Here is an 18,867-nt window from a genome sequence, read left to right as displayed (position 1 = left end):
AAAGCAGTAAGCACAAAACAAAGCAGTACATTTACAAAGAACTTAAAATAATGAGCAATTAATAAAAAACTAGAAGCAACCCTGCACCTAAAGCACGGGGTGGCTTGACCCATCCACCTCCACTGAGGTGTGTGGGGGACCTGACCCATCCACCTCCATGGCACGAACCTGGTATTGCAGTACTTCCAGGAACGGTGCAGTGGCTCTAGGCCTTTTGGCTAAGAGCATTGGCGCAGAGTGATCCTTGAATGGGCCCAAGGTTACCTCTGGCGTTTGTGATTTGACAAAGAATTGGAACGATTGGCTACGAATTTCAAAAAAAAACGCAACCAAATAATAAAACAAAAATAGTCCTACGTGGGGCCGGGAGAGGTGGGGGGGGGGGGCTGGACAGAGGCTCTCTCCTCCGGCCCTTCGAGCGCTCCTCCATCCCTTGCCTTGTTCCTCCCCCACCGATCACCTCCCCAGTGCCCTCTTTCTATGCTCCTCCATCCCTCCCTGGTACCCACACCATTCTGAAACAGACTGGGGAAAAACGCCCTGCTGAGCCATTGCGCAGGCACGCACATTGCAACGCGCATGCGCAACGAAGCCGGCAGTCTTCAGACACGCAGGGGCTTAGCCCCGCCCACCTGCAGCTTGCTCCGCCCCAGGAAGACTGCGCTGTGCCACGGTCCAGGAGGACCAGAGAATTGCAGCAAAATATTCCAGCGTACCTTCGAGCCCAGGCAGGTCACGTAAGTCTGCTATGTGGCACCTTTGCACAAGAATCAATAAAATAATGTTCAATCCTTTTCCTACCTGCAACCAAAAATCCCAGTCAGCTTTAAATGCGTGCCACGTTCTCGCTTTAAATGGGCGATTGCCAAGGTCGAGGTTCCACTGAGCATGCACGCACGTTGCAACACGCACGCGCAACGAAGCCGGCTGTATTTAGACACGCAGGGGCTTAGCCCCGCCCACCTGCAGGGTACTATAGGCCTGCTCCGTCCCAGGAAGACAACGCTGCGCCATACCACGACACAGTCCAGGAGGACCGGAGAATTGCTGTAATTTATTCCGGCGCACCTTCGAGCCCAGGCAGGTCACGCAAGTCTTGAAGGTGCACCGTATTCAACAGATGCCGAAACTTGGGCCCCATAAGAGATGTTCGCAAATACAGAATAGATCCATTATCACATGGCTTGAGAGTTGGTGCAGGTTGGAGGGATTCAATTTCCTATGACATCAGTTCTGGGACAGAGGGAAGCTGTTCGGGAGGGGCAGACAGACACCAATGTACTTGTAGAAAGGGTAAAGGTGGCAATGGATCAGCAAAGTAGAAGTAAAGGAACATTTGGGATCTATGTCCATAATGTTCCAACATTCAGGGTAGACATGAGGACAGAAAACAAAAAGAAAGCAAATTAAAAAGCTAAAAATTAAACAAGCTGATTTTAATGAGAGAATGCATAGGAATGGTAAATGTAAAGAGCAGATAGGAAAAGATGTGGAAGGAAAGTGGAATAATTTCAGAGATACATACTTTAAGATGCAAAAATAATTTATCCCTGAAATAGGTCAGACAGAATTTTAAAAAAAAGAATAAAACCAGTTTTACTTAGTGATAAGGGACATTAGGGAGAAAAAGCACACAAAATAAATAAATATTTTTTAGGAAAGGAAGATAGGGGATCTACAAAGATAGGAATGCCAATAAAGTGACAAGGGATCACAAGGAAAACATAGCTGGAAACAAAGTATTCTTCAAGTCTGTCAGGAGTAAACAAAGGGTCTGCTTCTTAGGCGGTCCCTCAGATCGAGAATGACTTGCTTCCATGCCAAAAAGGGATGAGGTCAATGAGTTCACAGGTGTTTCAATGAAGGGCCTAATATTCCAGATCCCAAACTACATGTTGAAGGGTGGAAGATGCCTGTGCATGGATTAAAAAAAAACATGGTGACCATTGCACACCAGCCCCTACATGAGCAGGGTGCAAAGAGGTTGGCCCACCAAAAAAATGACAATGGGGAAATTATGTCAGAAGAGAGAAAAATTGCTGAAGTACTTAACTGTTATTTTTTCAACAGTGTCTGCAAGAGAAATGGAGGATGGGGAGAAATCACACAATTAGGGGTACAGCTTAAAAGGTGAATGCAGACTGAAAGGTCTGAAGGCAGATAAGACTCCTGGCTCGGTCAACTTTCATCCCATGGTTTGAAGGAATTGTTTCAGAAGACCAAGTCCCCTTGTGGATATTTTTCCAGAGTTCACTGGACACAGGCCAAATCCCAGAGGATTGAAAAATATTAAATGTGACTTCACAAAAGTGGCAAGGGATGAACCATCAAATTATAAGCCTTACTTTAATTGTTGGGGAAGTGTTTCAAAATATTGAGTGCAATATAAAAAAGGTGCACCTTGAGTGATGGATTTAGGAGTGGGAGGTCATGTTTGACTAATTTACTGGATTTAGCAAGATGACCAAATTATAGGGGACCATGGGCATTAGTACTTGGATTTTAGGAAGGCATTTGATACTGCCCCAGGTAATAGGCCATGGGATAGAATGTATTAAAATGAATTAGCAAATGGTTGGTTGGTGAACAATTAATAGTGCATGGACAGGTATCTGGTTAGCAACCACTAGAGTGCAATAAGATTCAGGGGCCTGAGCGGTTTAGAACTTTTATAAATGATTGAGGAAGGAAGTGTCTGAAAGGCCCCAAATTTGCAGACACCACCAAATTGAAAAGAATGCCAAATGATGAGTATCAATGCACACAAATTCAATCTTGGCGAGATCGATAAGTGGGTGGAGAAATGGCAGATGCAATTTAGTACAGGGAAGTGTAAGGTTCTGAGATTTGGCACATGGAAGGTTGATGCAGATGATGTGCTGAATGGAATTATACTTGAGGAATTGGAACAGAAGAGGAATCTTGGGATTTTAGTAGACAGGTCACCAAAACCATCAGCACAATGGGCCCAAGTTTCCACACGCGCCTAGAACGGCGCAGTCCCGACCTGGACGCCCGTTTTTTGCGCCACAAAGTGCACCTAAAAAAATCCTCGGTATTCTCCACCTCCCTGCAGGTCCTCTGGCACTCGGCGCAGCGCAGCATGAGCTGTGGGGGGGCGGAGCCAGGTCCTTGCGCTGAAAACAGTGCCGGGACCTCTGCACATGCGTGCTACAGTGGGCACGCAAGTGCAGTAGCTCCAGGTGCCGAACTGTGTGGGAGGGGCCCGAAGCACGCAGCCCCTAGCCCTGGCCGAATGGCCTCACTGGGGCTGCGTGAATAAGGCTCCTCAGCTCCTGCTCCACCCCCCTGACCAGACCCGACACCCGCTCCCCATCCGCCTCTCTTTTCTCTCCCCCCCCCCCCCCCCCCACCCCCCCCCGACTGGACCAGACGCTCTCTCTCTGAACCTCCCCAACCCGACGCCACCTACCTGTAAATCTGGTGCTGGAGACGGGCCCTGCCCGAAGTCTCGGGCCGGCCCGTTCAGCCTTTGGTCCCAAAAGGCCTGCCTGAAGCACTTTCACACAGGTAGGAAGATGGTTTATTTAATCTTTTCTTATAAATGTTTATTCAGGCTGTTTGTATAATATTTGTATAAGTATAAATAAGGATTTATTATAGAATTTAATGACTTTCCTCCCCCCCACCTCGTTCTGGACGCCTAATTTGTAACCTGCGCCTGATTTTTAGTGTAGAACAGGTTTTTTCAGTTCTACAAAAATCTTCACTTGCTCCATTCTACTTTAGTTTGGAGTAAGTTTTCACTGTGGAAACTTTCAAATCAGGCGTCAGTGGCCGGACACGGCCCCTTTTGAAGAAAAAATTCGGTTACAAAGTAGAACTGTTCTACCTGACTAGAACTGCAGAAAAAAAATGTGGAGAATTGCGATTTCTAAGATAGTCCGTACTCCACCAGTTGCTCCTAAAAATCAGGCGCAAATCATGTGGAAACTTGGGCCCAATGTTTCCAACCGGTTATAAAAGCAAACACTGTTGAGAGGCACAGCAGAGGACATAATATAAATCCAGAGATGTCATTTTAAAACTGTACTTGGCCTTGGCAAGACCACATTGGAGTACTATGGCAGTTTGGTCTGCCTGTTTCAAAAAGGATACTCAGTTATTAGAGGGGTTAAAGAAAGCAGCTACATAGTTGATCCCAGAACTTGAAGAAAATGATGCAAGATTGACAACCTGGCTCTTTTCTCTTGAAAGTAGACAGATAGAAGACAATAGAAGTCTTTAAAATTGACAGGCTCAGATATTGGGGGGAATTTTAACCTGAACAAACAGGTTGATTGGGGTTGGGTGGGAAGTTAGTGTTAAACATCTCAATCTTGACCAGAACCCACCTCCAACTCACCCACCCGGTTTTAACAAAGGCAGTCAGCAGGCAGTCAACCTGCTCACAGGTGGAAGATTGCCAATTTAAATATATTACAACAAGGCTGGCATGCCTCAGATTTAACCACCATTTGAAATTTAAGTAGTGGCTGATAGGGTTTTTCAGGCCTCGTAAAAGCCGCCAGTTAAAATAAGGTGCTGGATCCAGGGGGCAAGTGCCTTTACCCTTACTTCCAGGATCCAGCACCACTACCTAACCCACCCCCACCCAATCCTCTCCATCTGGCTAGGTGGAAAAACAGGTTTCAAATGCAAATCAGGCCCTGCGGGAAACTACTTCTCCCGGGTTTTCTGACCACTTACAAGCCCCCCCAAAATACTAAAATTCAGGCCATTGGATCCAAACAAACTTTTCTGGTGTACAGAAATTAAGCTCAAGGGGATATTTTTACAAATCAAGTACAAAAGAAAATAGAAAATGCAGGAAGAAGTTTAGTTTATTAAAAAAATGACAGGAAGTACATGGAACAAATTACTAGCATGGGGGGGAAAACGGAAGAAGAAATCGTGATGGTTTCAAGAACTGGATAAGTTCTAGTCAATAAATGGGGTCCTGGTGTATTAGAAATGCAGAGGGGGAATTCTGTGGACATGTGGGTTAGACGGACCAATGGTCTTCTCCTGCCTGAATGTGTTACTATATAATAAATTCTGATAATTGTAGAAATACCTCTTCAACCAACAGTGGTGAAAGGCTATGAAGGGAGAAGAACTAAAAAGTTAAATGGCCAGGTAGTGAACAAATTTTACAATTTCTTATCCAAGATATAATGCCCATGCCATGCAATAGGATAACCTTCATAGTCATTTAAAGCAAAGAAGTAGAGAACATGATTTAAAGCCAACATGCAGTTACTGCTTGGGTGACAGGCAAGTTGTCTGCTCCTTCAAATTTGTGAAACTACAACATGTAGAGACAAGAACCAAACTGGATTTCAATTAGTGTGCAGATGCAAATATTGCACAAGCACTACATAGGCAATTGGGTCACCTGCAAGTGCTTCGGCAGGATTACATTCCATTAAGTTTCATGGCAGATGAGCTACATAGTTTGGAAGTGGCAAGTGGGAGGAGAAAATAAATTGTTCCAAAATAACTTGAAACCCATGTCAGATTATGACTAATACAAATAAAATAGAAACTGTTCAGCTTTCAGTTGAAACCAAATGAAAGCATTGAACTTTAGCAAATGGTTATTTTGTTTTAGACCATTTACAAGGTCAATCTTTCAAAAGAATACAATTATTTCAGGTTTGGCAGTTTCTCAAAAATGTTGTCAGGTGCATGAAGAAAAAAAGGTTAGTTGAGCATACACACTTGCCCTAGTACTTTGAAATAGTAAATTGCTAAATTTCTTAATTCCATGCTAAGATTTAAAAACTCAAATTTCCCTCTATTAGTGTAAAGAATAAAGAAAACAAGTTCATTCTTTCTATGCTCTTGCTCTGCAACAGGCAAGACCCTACAGGCCAAAATCCAGAAAATTGCTGCTTTCTAATTCATATTTTTCTCTAGTACATGCTGAATCTCAAACTTACAAAGATGGAAGCAGGATGAGCACGCCTTCGATATTGATCACAATAGCCAAAGTACGCCACGATCGAATAAAGTATCCAATCAGTGCATACACAGAAATCCCAACAGCAAATGAAAGACTCTGTAGTGACCCTAGGAAGAAAAGTATATATTTTTTTTTAATTCTACATTCATTTGATGCAATTTTTTATTCACTGCTTTGTCTTATTACTACACTTTTAACCAAGGTGAACATTTCTTGAATAGCAGCATGCAGATTATTTTTATATCACAAAATACAAGTTCTAGTACCTAATTATCCCAATGACAGCCTCAATTAAGTGTGACTTCAGGCCCAGCATTCTATTTTGTTCCTCAAAATCTGTACACTGGGCCTCGAGCAAAGACAGCAGAGTTAGACGTCAGGAGTCTCTCATCATTCACAATATATATTTTTTTTAAACCGGAGCTGAGTTGGGCTTTAGAAGCTAAGCATTTTACTTAAGTATTAAACATAAAAGCACATGGCAGAGACAAGTTGACCAGCATTGAGTGGGTGGGTTAGCAAAGGAAGAAAAAAAAATAGAATCAGCCAAAGTTCCCCCTTACCCCACCTCTGCTAGAAAATGACTGCAGGTGAATATTATAGTATGATGGTACTGGGCTTCACTGGATTGCTTCCTTCGTATCAAATGGGACATAGCTCTTTTCTCTAGAAAAGGGTAGGCTGAAGAGTGACCTGATGGGTTTAACAGGGTAGAAAGAAGAGACAGACTTGCATTTATATAGCACCCTTCACAACCACCAGACATCTCAAAGCACTTTACAGCCAATGAAGTACTTTTGGTGTAGTCACTGTTGTAACAGATGTTGTCACCTCTGGGAATACCAAAACTAGGGGCCATAATACAAGATAATTACCAGGAAATTCAAGAGAACTTTTTTAAAAAAAACCTAGACTGTGGTCAAAATGTGGTACTTTCGACCACAAGGAGTAGTAGAGGCGAATAGTATAGATGTATTTAAGGGGAAGCTGGATAAATACATGAAAGATAAAGAAATAGGTTATGTTGATGGGGTTAGAGGAAGAGGAGTTGGAGGAGGCTCACATGGAGCATAAACCAGTCAGGCCAAATGGTCTGTTTCTATGCTGTGCATGCCTATGTAATCCTATGATATTAAGAGGGCTTCTAGAAGAGAAAAAAACCCAAGCAGAATGGCAACAGATGGGCCTACTATATCTGCTTTGTTCTATTAATCTACACCCAGTATAACTAACAGCATAGACATTGGGAACCATGGAGGACTCACTACACAACTCCTGCTTTTCTACCATTGAAGTGTGCAGCCAGAAAGGACATGCATGCAGACACGCATGTTGCTCGTCCATGAAAAGTTTTAAAAAGGACAGTATTAATATCTTACCAGTCAGTGCCCAGTAAGAAACAGCCACATACTCCTGGAGTAGAACAAAGCACACCAATGACATTCCTCCATTCATCACTCCAACACAGAAACGAGATATTATAAAGAAATTGTATGTAGGAGTGACTCCACTTACAATGCCAAAAATTATATCAAGAACAAGACCTAGGACAATAATAAAAATCACCTCAGTTAGGGTACAACTGGTTTTTCATTTTGAGAACAATTTACAAATTTAGCTAGCTGAGAAAGGCAACAAATTTTGGTCTTTTCACTTCAAAAAAAAAATGCTGAAAGTTTTTTGGAAATGTTTCTGTTGACTTCCGTAATTGTCAAATGGATCACACTTACACTATTTGTGGTGTTACTAAATAGAATTTCCAACAAAGTGAAAAAGCTTCCACAAAGTAAGCTCCACCCACAAATGTCACAAGTACCCACACGCATTTTGTGGTGACAGTGGGAAAGGGTGCTTAGCACTTGGGTAAGGAATGTAGATTTCTCCCTAGTATTCCTGCTTTGCAACAGCATCAATGGGCTGCCTCAAGAAGGCCATGAGGAATGTGTGCACCTGATCAATAATATATTGCCACTTGGTGGTGATCTGGTAGTTAGCTGCACAAATTCCAGCAGTTTCTGTACAATTACTACCATCTATGCTCAGTGTCTTTCAAAAGTAAAATGTACCTAAACCATCTTTAGCACATTAAATTAAAAGCAACTATCTATACTGCTAGTGTCCATGTTGTTACACAATGATACAGCCCTTTTACTACAGACTGTTCTAATTAAAAAACACATTATCTTTGTTTTATTGCCTTTATTCTTAAATATATAAACTATTTCCCAATCTTCATGCATGATCTCCATGTCAAATGATCTTTACAGAATTTCTATTTCTGCAACATCCATTTCTATTCTTTATTTTTCAGTATCCCCACTATGCATTCCTCCCAAGCTGGTAATTTGCGAACTTTTCAAATTTCCTAATTTTAGGCTGCCATTATACTCGAAGCCAGTCGCAGATCAGAATTACATTGCCAGAGGCATCTTGCTGCAGGTTGCACGGAGCGGAATGAAAAATGAAACACTGCATACTCAAAATTGCAATAACTTGGTGTGGCATCAACTAGATTAGTTACAACTGCAAGTTCACTTTCTAAGACAGTGTTCCTCATTTGGTTATTTTAAAATTAGCAAATGATTGCTGCTGCCTACACTTTACTGGTGCATTGAGGATCAGCAGCCTGTTCTGAATGACAAGGTACTTTAATTGGGCCCATATACTAAATTGACCTATAAAAAGTGCAATGAAGGTCATTATTTTTATTGCAGCAGTTATATTAGTCGCTAAGCCAGTACCTTGTACTTTTGGTTCTTTAATTTTATTACGACAAAAAAAAAATCACATGCATCAAAAAATTGCTGCCAGCACACCAAAATGGATGATCAATTGACAGATTCATGAGGGTACTCTCAAATCAGACTAACATTTTGTATACTCAATTTGCTAACTTGATAGATCAGTATCTCCTATAGTGTTTAAATCACCATACCTGTCAAATAAACTTTTTTTCTTCCAAATCGATCAGAAAGTTGTCCAAAAGTGATTACACCAACCAAGACACCAAAGAAATATACTGAGCTGGCCATACTGACTTTGTACGAAGCATCTCCAATGAGGAACCACTGTCAAATTATAGTAAATAGGTCAATGATGGAGTTCAAACTGTAGTTTAATTCATTCCAAATGAGTAAATATTTCAGCCAGAAGTGTTTAAATTCCTGGTAGTGGTCATTATTTTTGCCTAGAATACACAACTCTAATTCAGTTCCAGATTTTGCATGGTGCCTCACTTCAATATAATTTTTTTAAAAAACAGCCAAGACACATTTTCTCATAACATAAATTTACAATGAAATCTTCAGGGTAAGTCAGTAAATCTAAAATAAGGTGGTTATTCCTTAGAATTTGTACCTACCTCTGAGACAACAGATGAGAAACCTGGGTCAAAATGTACATGCCTTTGAATCTCACTCTTATTTGTCACATGAAGCCAGTGTCTAAACTGCTCACTCTCATTGGCTGTGGCATTATCCTGGCTCTGATCAGATGAAAGGTTTCCAAAGTCCCAGTGATAAGGTGATACTGCTCCAATTATAGTCATGAAGACAGCTTGAGAGGCAACAAAAAACTAGAAAAGAAGTCATAGGACAATGAGTGAATGTGGCCAGTGTCAGTACTCTGCATCAACAAATACACACAACTGATGAGGCTCTCACTTAGGCAAGAAATCAGTTGAGCAAGATGTTAACCCAATTTTCCAAAGATTTACACTTGACAATTTCATAACATCTAAATTCAGAAAAGGCAATTTGTATAGGAACGTAGGAACAAGAGTAGGCCATTTAGCCCTCAAGCCTGTTGTCATTCAATGAGATCATGGCTGACCTGCAACCTAACTCCATATATCCACCTTTGGCCCATATCCCCAAATACCTTTAGATTTGTGTTTTAACCAATCAATCAGATTTAAAATCATCAATCTAACATAATTTGCAAAAAAAAAAGTGTTCCAAACTTCTAGCACCTAGCGTAGAAGTGTTTCCTAATTTCACACCTGAAAGATCTGACTCCAAGTTTTAATGACTATGGCCCTAGCCCTAGTCTCCCCAACAAACCTAAATAGTATCTCTGGCCCCAGGTTTCATCCCGCGGTGAAAACGGCACATCTCCGAGCTGGGCGCCTGTTTTTCGCGCCGAAAACTGCGCCTAAAAAAAGTCTGATATTCTCGAGCTCCTTGGAGCTCGATGTCTGCTTGGCACGGCGCGCTCTTTGCAGCAGGGGGCGGAGCCTAACACTCGCGACGATTTTCTAAGTAGCAGGGGGTGGGTACAATTTAAATTAGCCTTCGTGGTGCCAGCAACCCTGCGCGTGCGCGTTGGAGCGTGCGCGCAGTCTCACACAAACATTGGCACTCAGCCATTTTTAAAAATACTGCAGAAAAAGTGAAGATTTGTTTCTTGGACCCCTGCAAAGGCTTGTAATTTAATTTTTTTTGATATTTCTGTGTGTGAGGGAGTGCTTTTAGCAGCACTGCTGAAATCAGTGAGTTCAGCTTTTCACTGCTAAACTTGCAGAACCAGTGCTGCATTGGTGCATGCAAATTAAGGACTGTGTTCAGAGAAATAAGAGTGCCAATTCAACTTTGCAATAATACATGGTGTTGACAATGCAGCACCCATTCTGCAAATTTAAATATAAAACTGTCGATGTGGCCTCAGTCCCCCTCACAGCTCGAAGGCTGCTGCTGTATCTTCGGCTGCCGGCCAGCCGCTGATATCCTATGGCCAAATGGCCTCACGTCCATCCGCTGCGGATTCTTTGGCTGCCGGCCAGACACCGACGCCGCCTCTAAAGCATGGCCGAATGGCCTCAAGAACCTTAATGAGCTGCGTGTGTCCTGCGTCGATTCTTCGGCTGCCGGCCAGCCACTGACGCCGCTGATATCTCATGGACGAATGGTCTCGGGTCCGTCCGGTGCTGCTTCTTCGCGGCCAGCCACGAAGAGAATGAAGGCCTGCCTCAAGCACTGCAGCTCAGCTCGAAGCTTGCTGCCGCTGCCGTCGAGACACTGACGCCACACCCCTGCCTGTCTCCAACATGAAAGGGCTGCCCAAAGCACTTTCACACAGTAGCAACATGGTTTATTTAATCTTTTCTTTGCTTATAAATTTTTATTCAGGTTGGATTTATTTGTATAATATTTGTATAAGTATAACTAAGGATTGATTGTAGAATTTAATGACTTCCCTTCTCTCCCCCCCCCCCCACCTCGTTCCCTACGCCTAATTTGTAACCTTCGCCTGATTTTCTAAAGTGTAGACAAGATTTTTGAGCGTACAAAAATCTTCACTTACTCCATTCTAAGTTAGTTTGGAGTAAGTTTTCACTCACGAAACTTTGAAATCAGGCGTAAGTGGCCGGACACGCCCCCTTTTGAAAAAATAATTCTGTTCCAAAGTGAAACTGTTCTAACTGACTAGAACTGGAGCAAACTAAACGTCGAGAATTCCAATTTCTAAGATACTCCGTTCTACACCAGTTGCTCCTAAAAATCAGGAGCAAATCATGTGGAAACTTGGGGCCTCTATCTATCCTATCTGTTCCCTTTAATACCTTGAAAACTTTATTCCAATCTCCCTTAACCTTCTAAATTCTAGGGAATACAACCCCAATTTGTGTAATCTCTCCTTGTAACTTAATCCTTGGAGTCTAGGTATCATTCTGGTAAACATATAATGCACTCCCTCCAAGGCCAATATATCCTCCAACATAGGCGATAACTAAAATAATCAATGCAATCAATTATTTTCAGACTGGGCCTATTTTCTCAATGTCAAAAATTACTGATCATGAACATGAAGGCATGTATGCTCTTGCAACCAATAATGATCATAATGTGAAGGCAGGATCCTTGACTAAAAGGACAAAGTTTTAAATAATTCTAAATTTACCCATGGAGGAGTTTAGAATTTTTCACAGCTTTATGCTTGAACTTTTCCTGCCACTACACTGAAACAGCCCTAATCAAAAAGTTACAAATTACTTCCTGTGACAGTGACCATTGCACACAATCACAACTCATCCTTCGCAACCTCAGCAGCCTTTGACAGATGGCCATATTATATTATCTTTCTCCAACACAACTTTTGTTGTCCAGCTGAGTGGGGCTGTCCTTGCTTGGTTCCACTCTTGCCTATACAGTCGTAGCCAGATAATCTCCAATGTTTTCTCCTCACCCCACACCATTCTCTCTCTCCCTCTCTCACTCTCCATATTCAAAGACATGACTTCAAATCAATATGTACTCCAGACTACTGCACGAGTGACAATTTCCTCCAATTAAACATTGGAATGACTGAAGCAATTGTCTTCTCCTCACCACAAACTATGTTCCCTAGCCACCAATTCCATCTCCCTCCTTGGCCACAGTTGAGTTGAATCAGATGGTTTGCTACCTCAGCATACTATAACCCCAAACGGAGCTTCCAACCCTATATCCTCTCCATCCTTTGCAACATTGTCTGTCTCTGACCGTGCCTCAACCCATCTGCTGCTGAAACCCTCATCCATGCTTTTGTTATCTCCAGACTCGACTATTCCAATGCTCTCCTTACCAGCCTCCCATCTTCCACCCTCCACAAAATAAAGCTCATCCAAAACTCTGCAGTCTGTGAACATAAGAAAAAAGGAGCAGGATTAGGACATTTGGCCCCTCAAGCCTGCTCCGCCATTCAATAAGCTGATCGGATCATGGACTCAGTTCCACTTCCCTGCCCGCTCCCCATATATTCAGTGACCCAGCCTCTACAGCTCTCTGGGGCAGAGAATTGCATAGATTTACAACCCTCAGAAGAAATTCCTCCTCATCTGTTTTAAATGGGTGGCCCCTTATTCTGAGACTATGTCCCTACGAGTGAAAATATCCTTTCTGTATTCACCTTGTCAAGCCCTCATTATCTTACATGTTTCGATAAGATCACCTCTCATTCTTCTGAACTCCAATGTGTATAGGCCCAACCCACCTTCATAAGTCAACCCCCTCATGTCCAGAATCAACACAGTGAACCTTCTGTGAACAGCCTCCAATGCAAGTATATCCTTCCTTAAATATGGAGACCAAAACTGTATGCAGTACTCCAGGTGTGGCCTTACCAATATCCTATACAGTTGTAGCAGGACTTCTCTGCTTTTAAACTCCATCCCCCTTGCAATAAAGGCCAACATTCCATTTGTCTTCTTGATTACTTGCTGTACCTGCATACTAACTGTATTTCATGCACAAGGATCCCCAAGTCCCTCTATAGTGCAACACTTTGCAATTTTTCTCCATTTAAATTGTAATTTGCTTTTCTATTTTTTTTGCCAGTGGATAACTTCACATTTTCCTACATTATACTCCATCTGCCAAATTTTTGCCCACTCACTTAGCCTGTCTCTATCCCTTTGCAGATTTTGTGTCATCTCCTCACAATTTGCTTTCCCACCCACCTTTGTATCAAGCAAACTTGACTACATTATACTCGGTCCCTTCATCCAAGTCATTAATATAGATTGTAAATAGTAGAGGACCTAGTACCGATCCCTGTGGCACCACACTATTTACTGATTGCCAACCGGAAAATGACCCATTTATCCCAACTCTCATGTTAGACAATCCTCCATCCATACGATTATATTGCCCCCAACTCCATGAACTTTTATCTTGTGCAGTAGCCTTTTATGTGGCACCTTATCGAAGGCCTTCTGGAAATCCAAATACACCACATACACTGGTTCTCCCTTATCCACCTTGCTTGTTCTCAAAGAACTCCAGCAAATTTGTGAAACATGATTTCCCTTTCATAAAACCATGCTGACTCTGCTTGATTGAATCATTTTCCAAATGTCCTAATACTGCTTGCTTAATAATGGACTCCAGCATTTTCCCCAACTAGAGATGTTAGACTAATTGGTCTATAGTTTCCTGCTTTTTGTCTGCCTCCTTTTTAAAAAAAAATAGGGGAGTTACATTTGCGGTTTTCCAATCTGCTGGAACCACCCCAGAATCCAGGGAATTTTGGTAGATTACAACTAATGCATCCACTATCTCTGCAGCCACTTCTTTTAGGACCCTAGGATGTAAGCCATCAGGTCCATGGGACTTTCTGCCTTTAGTTCCATTATTTTACCGAGTACTACTACTTCAAATGATAGTATTAAGTCCCTCCCTCCCTATAGCCCCTTGATTATCCACTATTGGGATGTTTTTAGTGTCTACCATGAAGATCAATACAAAATATTTGTTCAACATCTGCCATTTCCCTGTTCCCCATTATTAATTCCCCAGTCTCATCCTCTAGGGGATGATCATTTACTTTAGCAACTCTTCCTTTTTATGTATCATCTTACTATCTGTTTTTATATTTCATGCTAGTTTACTCAATCTTCCCTCTTTTTTTTTTTGAGTTGTTCTTTGCTGTTTTTTTTTAAAAAAGTTTCCCAATCCTCTGGCCTCCCACTAGTCTTGGCTACATTGTATGACCTTGCTTTCAATTTGATACCATCCCTTATCTCCTTTGTTAGCCATGGATGGTTATCCATTCTCAGTCTTTCCTTCTCATTGGGATATATCTTTGTTGAGTTATGAACGATCTTAAAATGTCTGCCACTGCTCATCAACTGTCCCACACTTTAACATAAAATAAATAGGAGCAGGAGTAGGTCATACGGCTCCTTGAGCCTGCTCCGCAATTCAATAGGATCATGGCTGATCTGATCATGGACTCAGCTGCACTTTCCTGCCCGCTCCCCATAACCTCTCATCGTTTAAGAAACTGTCTATTTCTGTCTCAAAATGTATTCAATGTCCCAGCTTCCACAGCTCTGAGGCAGCAAATTCCATAGATTTACAATCCTCAAATTTCTCATAAGTTTTAAATGGGTGGCCCTTTATTCCAAGATCCTAGATAACATAGAAAATAGGTGCAGGAACAGGCCATTCAAGCCTGCACCACCATGCAATATGATCATGCCTTCTCTCCATACCCCCTGATCCCTTTAGCCACAAGGGCCACATCCAACTCCCGTTTGAATATATCCAATGAACTGGACTCAACAACTCTTGAGAATTCCATAGGTTCACAATTCTCTAGGTGAAAAAGTTTCTCTTCATCTCAGTCCTAGATGGCTTACCCCTTATCCTTAAACTGTGATCCCTGATTCAGGACTTCCAATATCAGGAACATTCTTCCTGCATCTAATCTGTCCAATCCTGTCAGAATGTTATATGCTTCTCTTTGAGGTCCCCTCTCATTCTTCTAAATTCCAGTGAATGTAAGCCTAGTCGATCCAGTCTTTCATATGTCAGTCCTGCCATCCTGGGAATCAGTCTGGTGAACCTTCACTGCATCCCTCACGAGCAAGAACGTCCTGCCTCAGATTAGGAGACCAAAACTGCACACAATACTCAGAGATCTCACCAAGACCCTGTACAACTGCAGTAAGACCTCCCTGCTCCTATACTCAAATGCTCTCACTTTGAAGGCCAACATGCCATTTGAATTCTTTACTGCCTGCTGTACCTGCATGTCTACTTTCAATGACTGATGTACCATTTTACCCAGGTCTCGTTGCACCTCCTTTTACTAATCTGTAACCATTCAGATAATAATCTGCCTTCCTGTTTTTGCAACCAAAGTGGATAATCTCACTTATCCACATTATACTGCATCTGCCATGCATTTTCCCACTCACCTAACCTGTCCAAGTCACTCTGCAGCCTCTTAGCATCCTCCTCACTGCCACCCAGCTTAGTGTCATCTGCAAACTTGGACATATTACATTCAATTCCTTCATCTAAAATTATTAATATATTGCAAATAACTGGAGTCCCAGCACTGAACCTTTTGGTACCCCACGAGTCACTGCCTGCCATTCTGAAAAGGGCCAGTTTCTTCCCACTCTGCTTCCTGTCTGCCAACCAGTTCTCTATCCACGTCAATACATTACCTTCAATCTCTTGTGTGGGACCTTGTCAAAAGCCTTTTGAAAGTCCAAATACACCACATTCACTGGTTCTCCTTATCCACTCTACTAGTTACATCCTCAAAAAATTCTAGAAGATTTGTCAAGCATGATTTCCCTTTCATAAATCCATGTGGACTTGGACCAATCTGGTCACTGCTTTCCAAATGCACTGCTATTTCATCCTTAATAATTGAGTCCAACATTTTCCCCACTACCGATTTCAGGCTAACCGGTCTATAATTCTGTTTTCTCTTTCCCTCATGCCCTCTAGTTCTAGTCTCCCTCATCAGTGGAAACATCCTCTCTGCATCCACCTTGTCGTCAAGGCCCCTCAATCTTATACATTGCTAAGATCATCTCCCACTCTTCTGAATTCCAATGAGTAGAGGCCCAACCTCCTTAAATCAACTCCATCATCTCAAGAATCAAAACTAGTGAACCTTCTCTGAATTGCCTCCAAAGCAAATATATCCTTTCATAAATATGGAAACCAAAACTGCATGCAGTATTCCAGGTGTGACCTCACCAAAACCCTGTATAGCTGTAGCAAGACTTTCCTGCTTTTATACTCCACCCCCTTTACAATAAAGGCCAAGATTCCATTGGCCTTCCTGATCACCTGCTGTACCTGCATACTATGCTTTTGTGTTTCATGCACAAGTACCCCCAGGTCCCACTGTACTGTAGCACTTTGCAATCTTTCTCCATTTAAATAATAACTTGCTCTTTGATTTTTTTTCCACCAAAAAGTGCACAACCTCACACTTTCCAACATTATACTCCATCTGCCAAAACTTTTCCCACTCACTTAGCCTGTCTATGTCCTTTTTCAGATTTTATGAGTCCTCCTCACATTGCTTTTCCTCCCATCTTTGTATAGTCAGCAAACTTGGCTACATTACACAGTCCCTTCTTCCAAGTCGTTAATATAGATTGTAAATAGTTGGGGTCCCAGCACTGATCCCTGCAGCACCCCACTAGTTACTGGTTGCCAACTAGAGAAATGAACCATTTATCCCAACTCAGTTAACTGTTAACCAATCCTCTATCCATGCTAATATATTACCCCCCAACCAAGTGAACTATTTTCCCAGCCTACTTTAGCCAACTCTGCCCCCATACCTTTGTAGTCTCCTTCATTTAAGCTTAGGACCCTGGTTTGCAAACCAACTTTCTCATACTCAAATTGAATTTCAACTATGTTATAGTCACTCATTCCTAGAGGATCCTTTGCTAAGAGATCATTTATCAATCCGGTCTCATTACACAGTACCAGATCTAAGATAGCTTGCTCCCTGGTTGGTTCCACAACATACTGTTCAAGGAAATTATCCTGGATACACTTTATGAACTCTTCCTCAAGGCTGCCTTGGCCAATTTGCTTTGTCCAATCAATATGAAGGTGCTGACTCAGTTAACCAAGCCAGAGTGCACCTGTGCTAAATTGAAATAATCAGTTACAGCATTGAAGTATGCAGATCTTTGTGGTTTATTCAGCTGAAGGAGTTGTTCCCCTAGCATCCATATCAAGAAGCAACCTTTGCTTTCCCGAGGCGGTTTGATTTCTTCAGCACACAGATTTGCTGATAGGCACTTCGCTCCTGGTACTGACAAAGCCTCAACAAGTCTAAAAACGTAACGCAGACGGCAGAATTCTCCTTTTCCAAAGCAAGGTCCAATTTCCCCCACTTTGTTATGGTTTTAATCTTGCTGATAAAAGTTAAGTCCAACCATGGACTTTGCAAAAAGTAGCTAATAAAAACAAGTTGAACTTGTGGTATTCTTTTTCCCTCTGCCAACATGCTTCTTTGACTCACCTAATGACTGAAAGCCTGATCGCATAAATCCATCTCCACTAGATTAATTTATATTACAAAGCGGATTCCCGTACAGCTCAAAATTCGCACAAACTAGTTTCCTCACTTCCTCTCCTAAAACAGGCCACTGCCAATCTGGCACCAACAAAGTCGCTTCTTGCTCACCTGTTACGGGTAAAATTCACTCACCTGCAATAGGTTTAATAAGATTATGAGGTAGACATGGTATCTACCGATCTCTCCCACCGATTTGAAAGCGCCGTCCAGCCCCATAGTGCCTGCACTGCACGGCACGGCACTGACTGGCTCGAATTTGCTCGGCGGAGTTTGCGCAACACAGGAGCCCTGAATCGTGGAACCACCAAAGAAGCAGGGGGAAGAACAATCTACCCTCATCACCATGGGAAACGGCAGGGCGCGGCTCCTCTACAGTTGCTGCCTGCAGCACGCGACGCTTTTCATGTGGTCGCTACCCCAAACTATTCTGCGAAGCTGATTACGCGCATGCGCGAGGGAAACACTCCCGCCCCGCCGCCTTTTATCCGTCCCCAGACCGTCGCCTTGGTTACGCATGCGCCCTGCTCGGCCGGCTTTTCCTGTGACGTATGTGAACGTTGCGTGCTTTGTCTCGATGGCGGGCAGGTCCTGAGGGGCCCCAAGTCTGCAGGCTTTGCTCATTGAAATCACTGCGTGCCTGCATCTCTTCTCCAGCGTAAAAAATAATTAACGTGTTCCGGTCATTTTTGAGGGTTTTATTTTCCCACGTCGAAGTGTCTTGATTAAATTTAGAAACTGAAAAAAGCGGCACCATCAAATGCATAGTAGTGACTCACAGGGATATCACCGAAAAGCAGATCTGAGATTTAGAATATTTCAGACGAAGTGTGACGATGTAAGAGTGATTTAGCATTTGATAAAGTACTGCTAATGGCAGCCTATTGACGGCATTAAATCCCACAGCATTAAGGGAGTGTAGAATATTGTGATTAGGGAGTAGGCTAAATAATAGAAAGCGAGGGAGCAGTGGGTTATGGATGTTTTGATGGGAGGGATGCGAGTCATGTATCTGAGAGCTAGGTGTTAGGACCAATACTTTATTACTATTTATGGACCAGTTGGGGTTGGGAACT

The 18,867-nt window shown here is 42.5% G+C and overlaps 1 protein-coding gene across 5 annotated transcripts in view; it reads right to left on the bottom strand.

Moving 5' to 3' along the window:
* Positions 1-18,225, bottom strand: part of LOC139276059 (solute carrier family 22 member 15-like) — a 70,064-nt gene extending 51,839 nt beyond the window's left edge. For all 5 annotated transcript variants that reach the window (XM_070893476.1, XM_070893477.1, XM_070893478.1 and 2 more), the window contains exons 1-5: positions 17,927-18,225; positions 9,330-9,542; positions 8,904-9,036; positions 7,348-7,512; positions 5,946-6,075 (exon numbers count right to left, since the gene is read on the bottom strand). In XM_070893476.1, coding sequence (XP_070749577.1) covers positions 5,946-6,075; positions 7,348-7,512; positions 8,904-9,036; positions 9,330-9,542; positions 17,927-18,139 — 854 coding nt within the window. In that variant the 5' untranslated portion in view covers positions 18,140-18,225. The remainder of the gene's footprint in view (positions 1-5,945; positions 6,076-7,347; positions 7,513-8,903; positions 9,037-9,329; positions 9,543-17,926) is intronic.
* Positions 18,226-18,867: the final 642 nt, after the last annotated feature.

The sequence above is a fragment of the Pristiophorus japonicus genome, chromosome 11, assembly GCF_044704955.1.
Source record: "Pristiophorus japonicus isolate sPriJap1 chromosome 11, sPriJap1.hap1, whole genome shotgun sequence".
NCBI lineage: Eukaryota > Metazoa > Chordata > Chondrichthyes > Pristiophoridae > Pristiophorus > Pristiophorus japonicus.
Note: the sequence above shows the minus strand (reverse complement) of the source record. Positions and strands in the feature narration are given on the sequence as shown.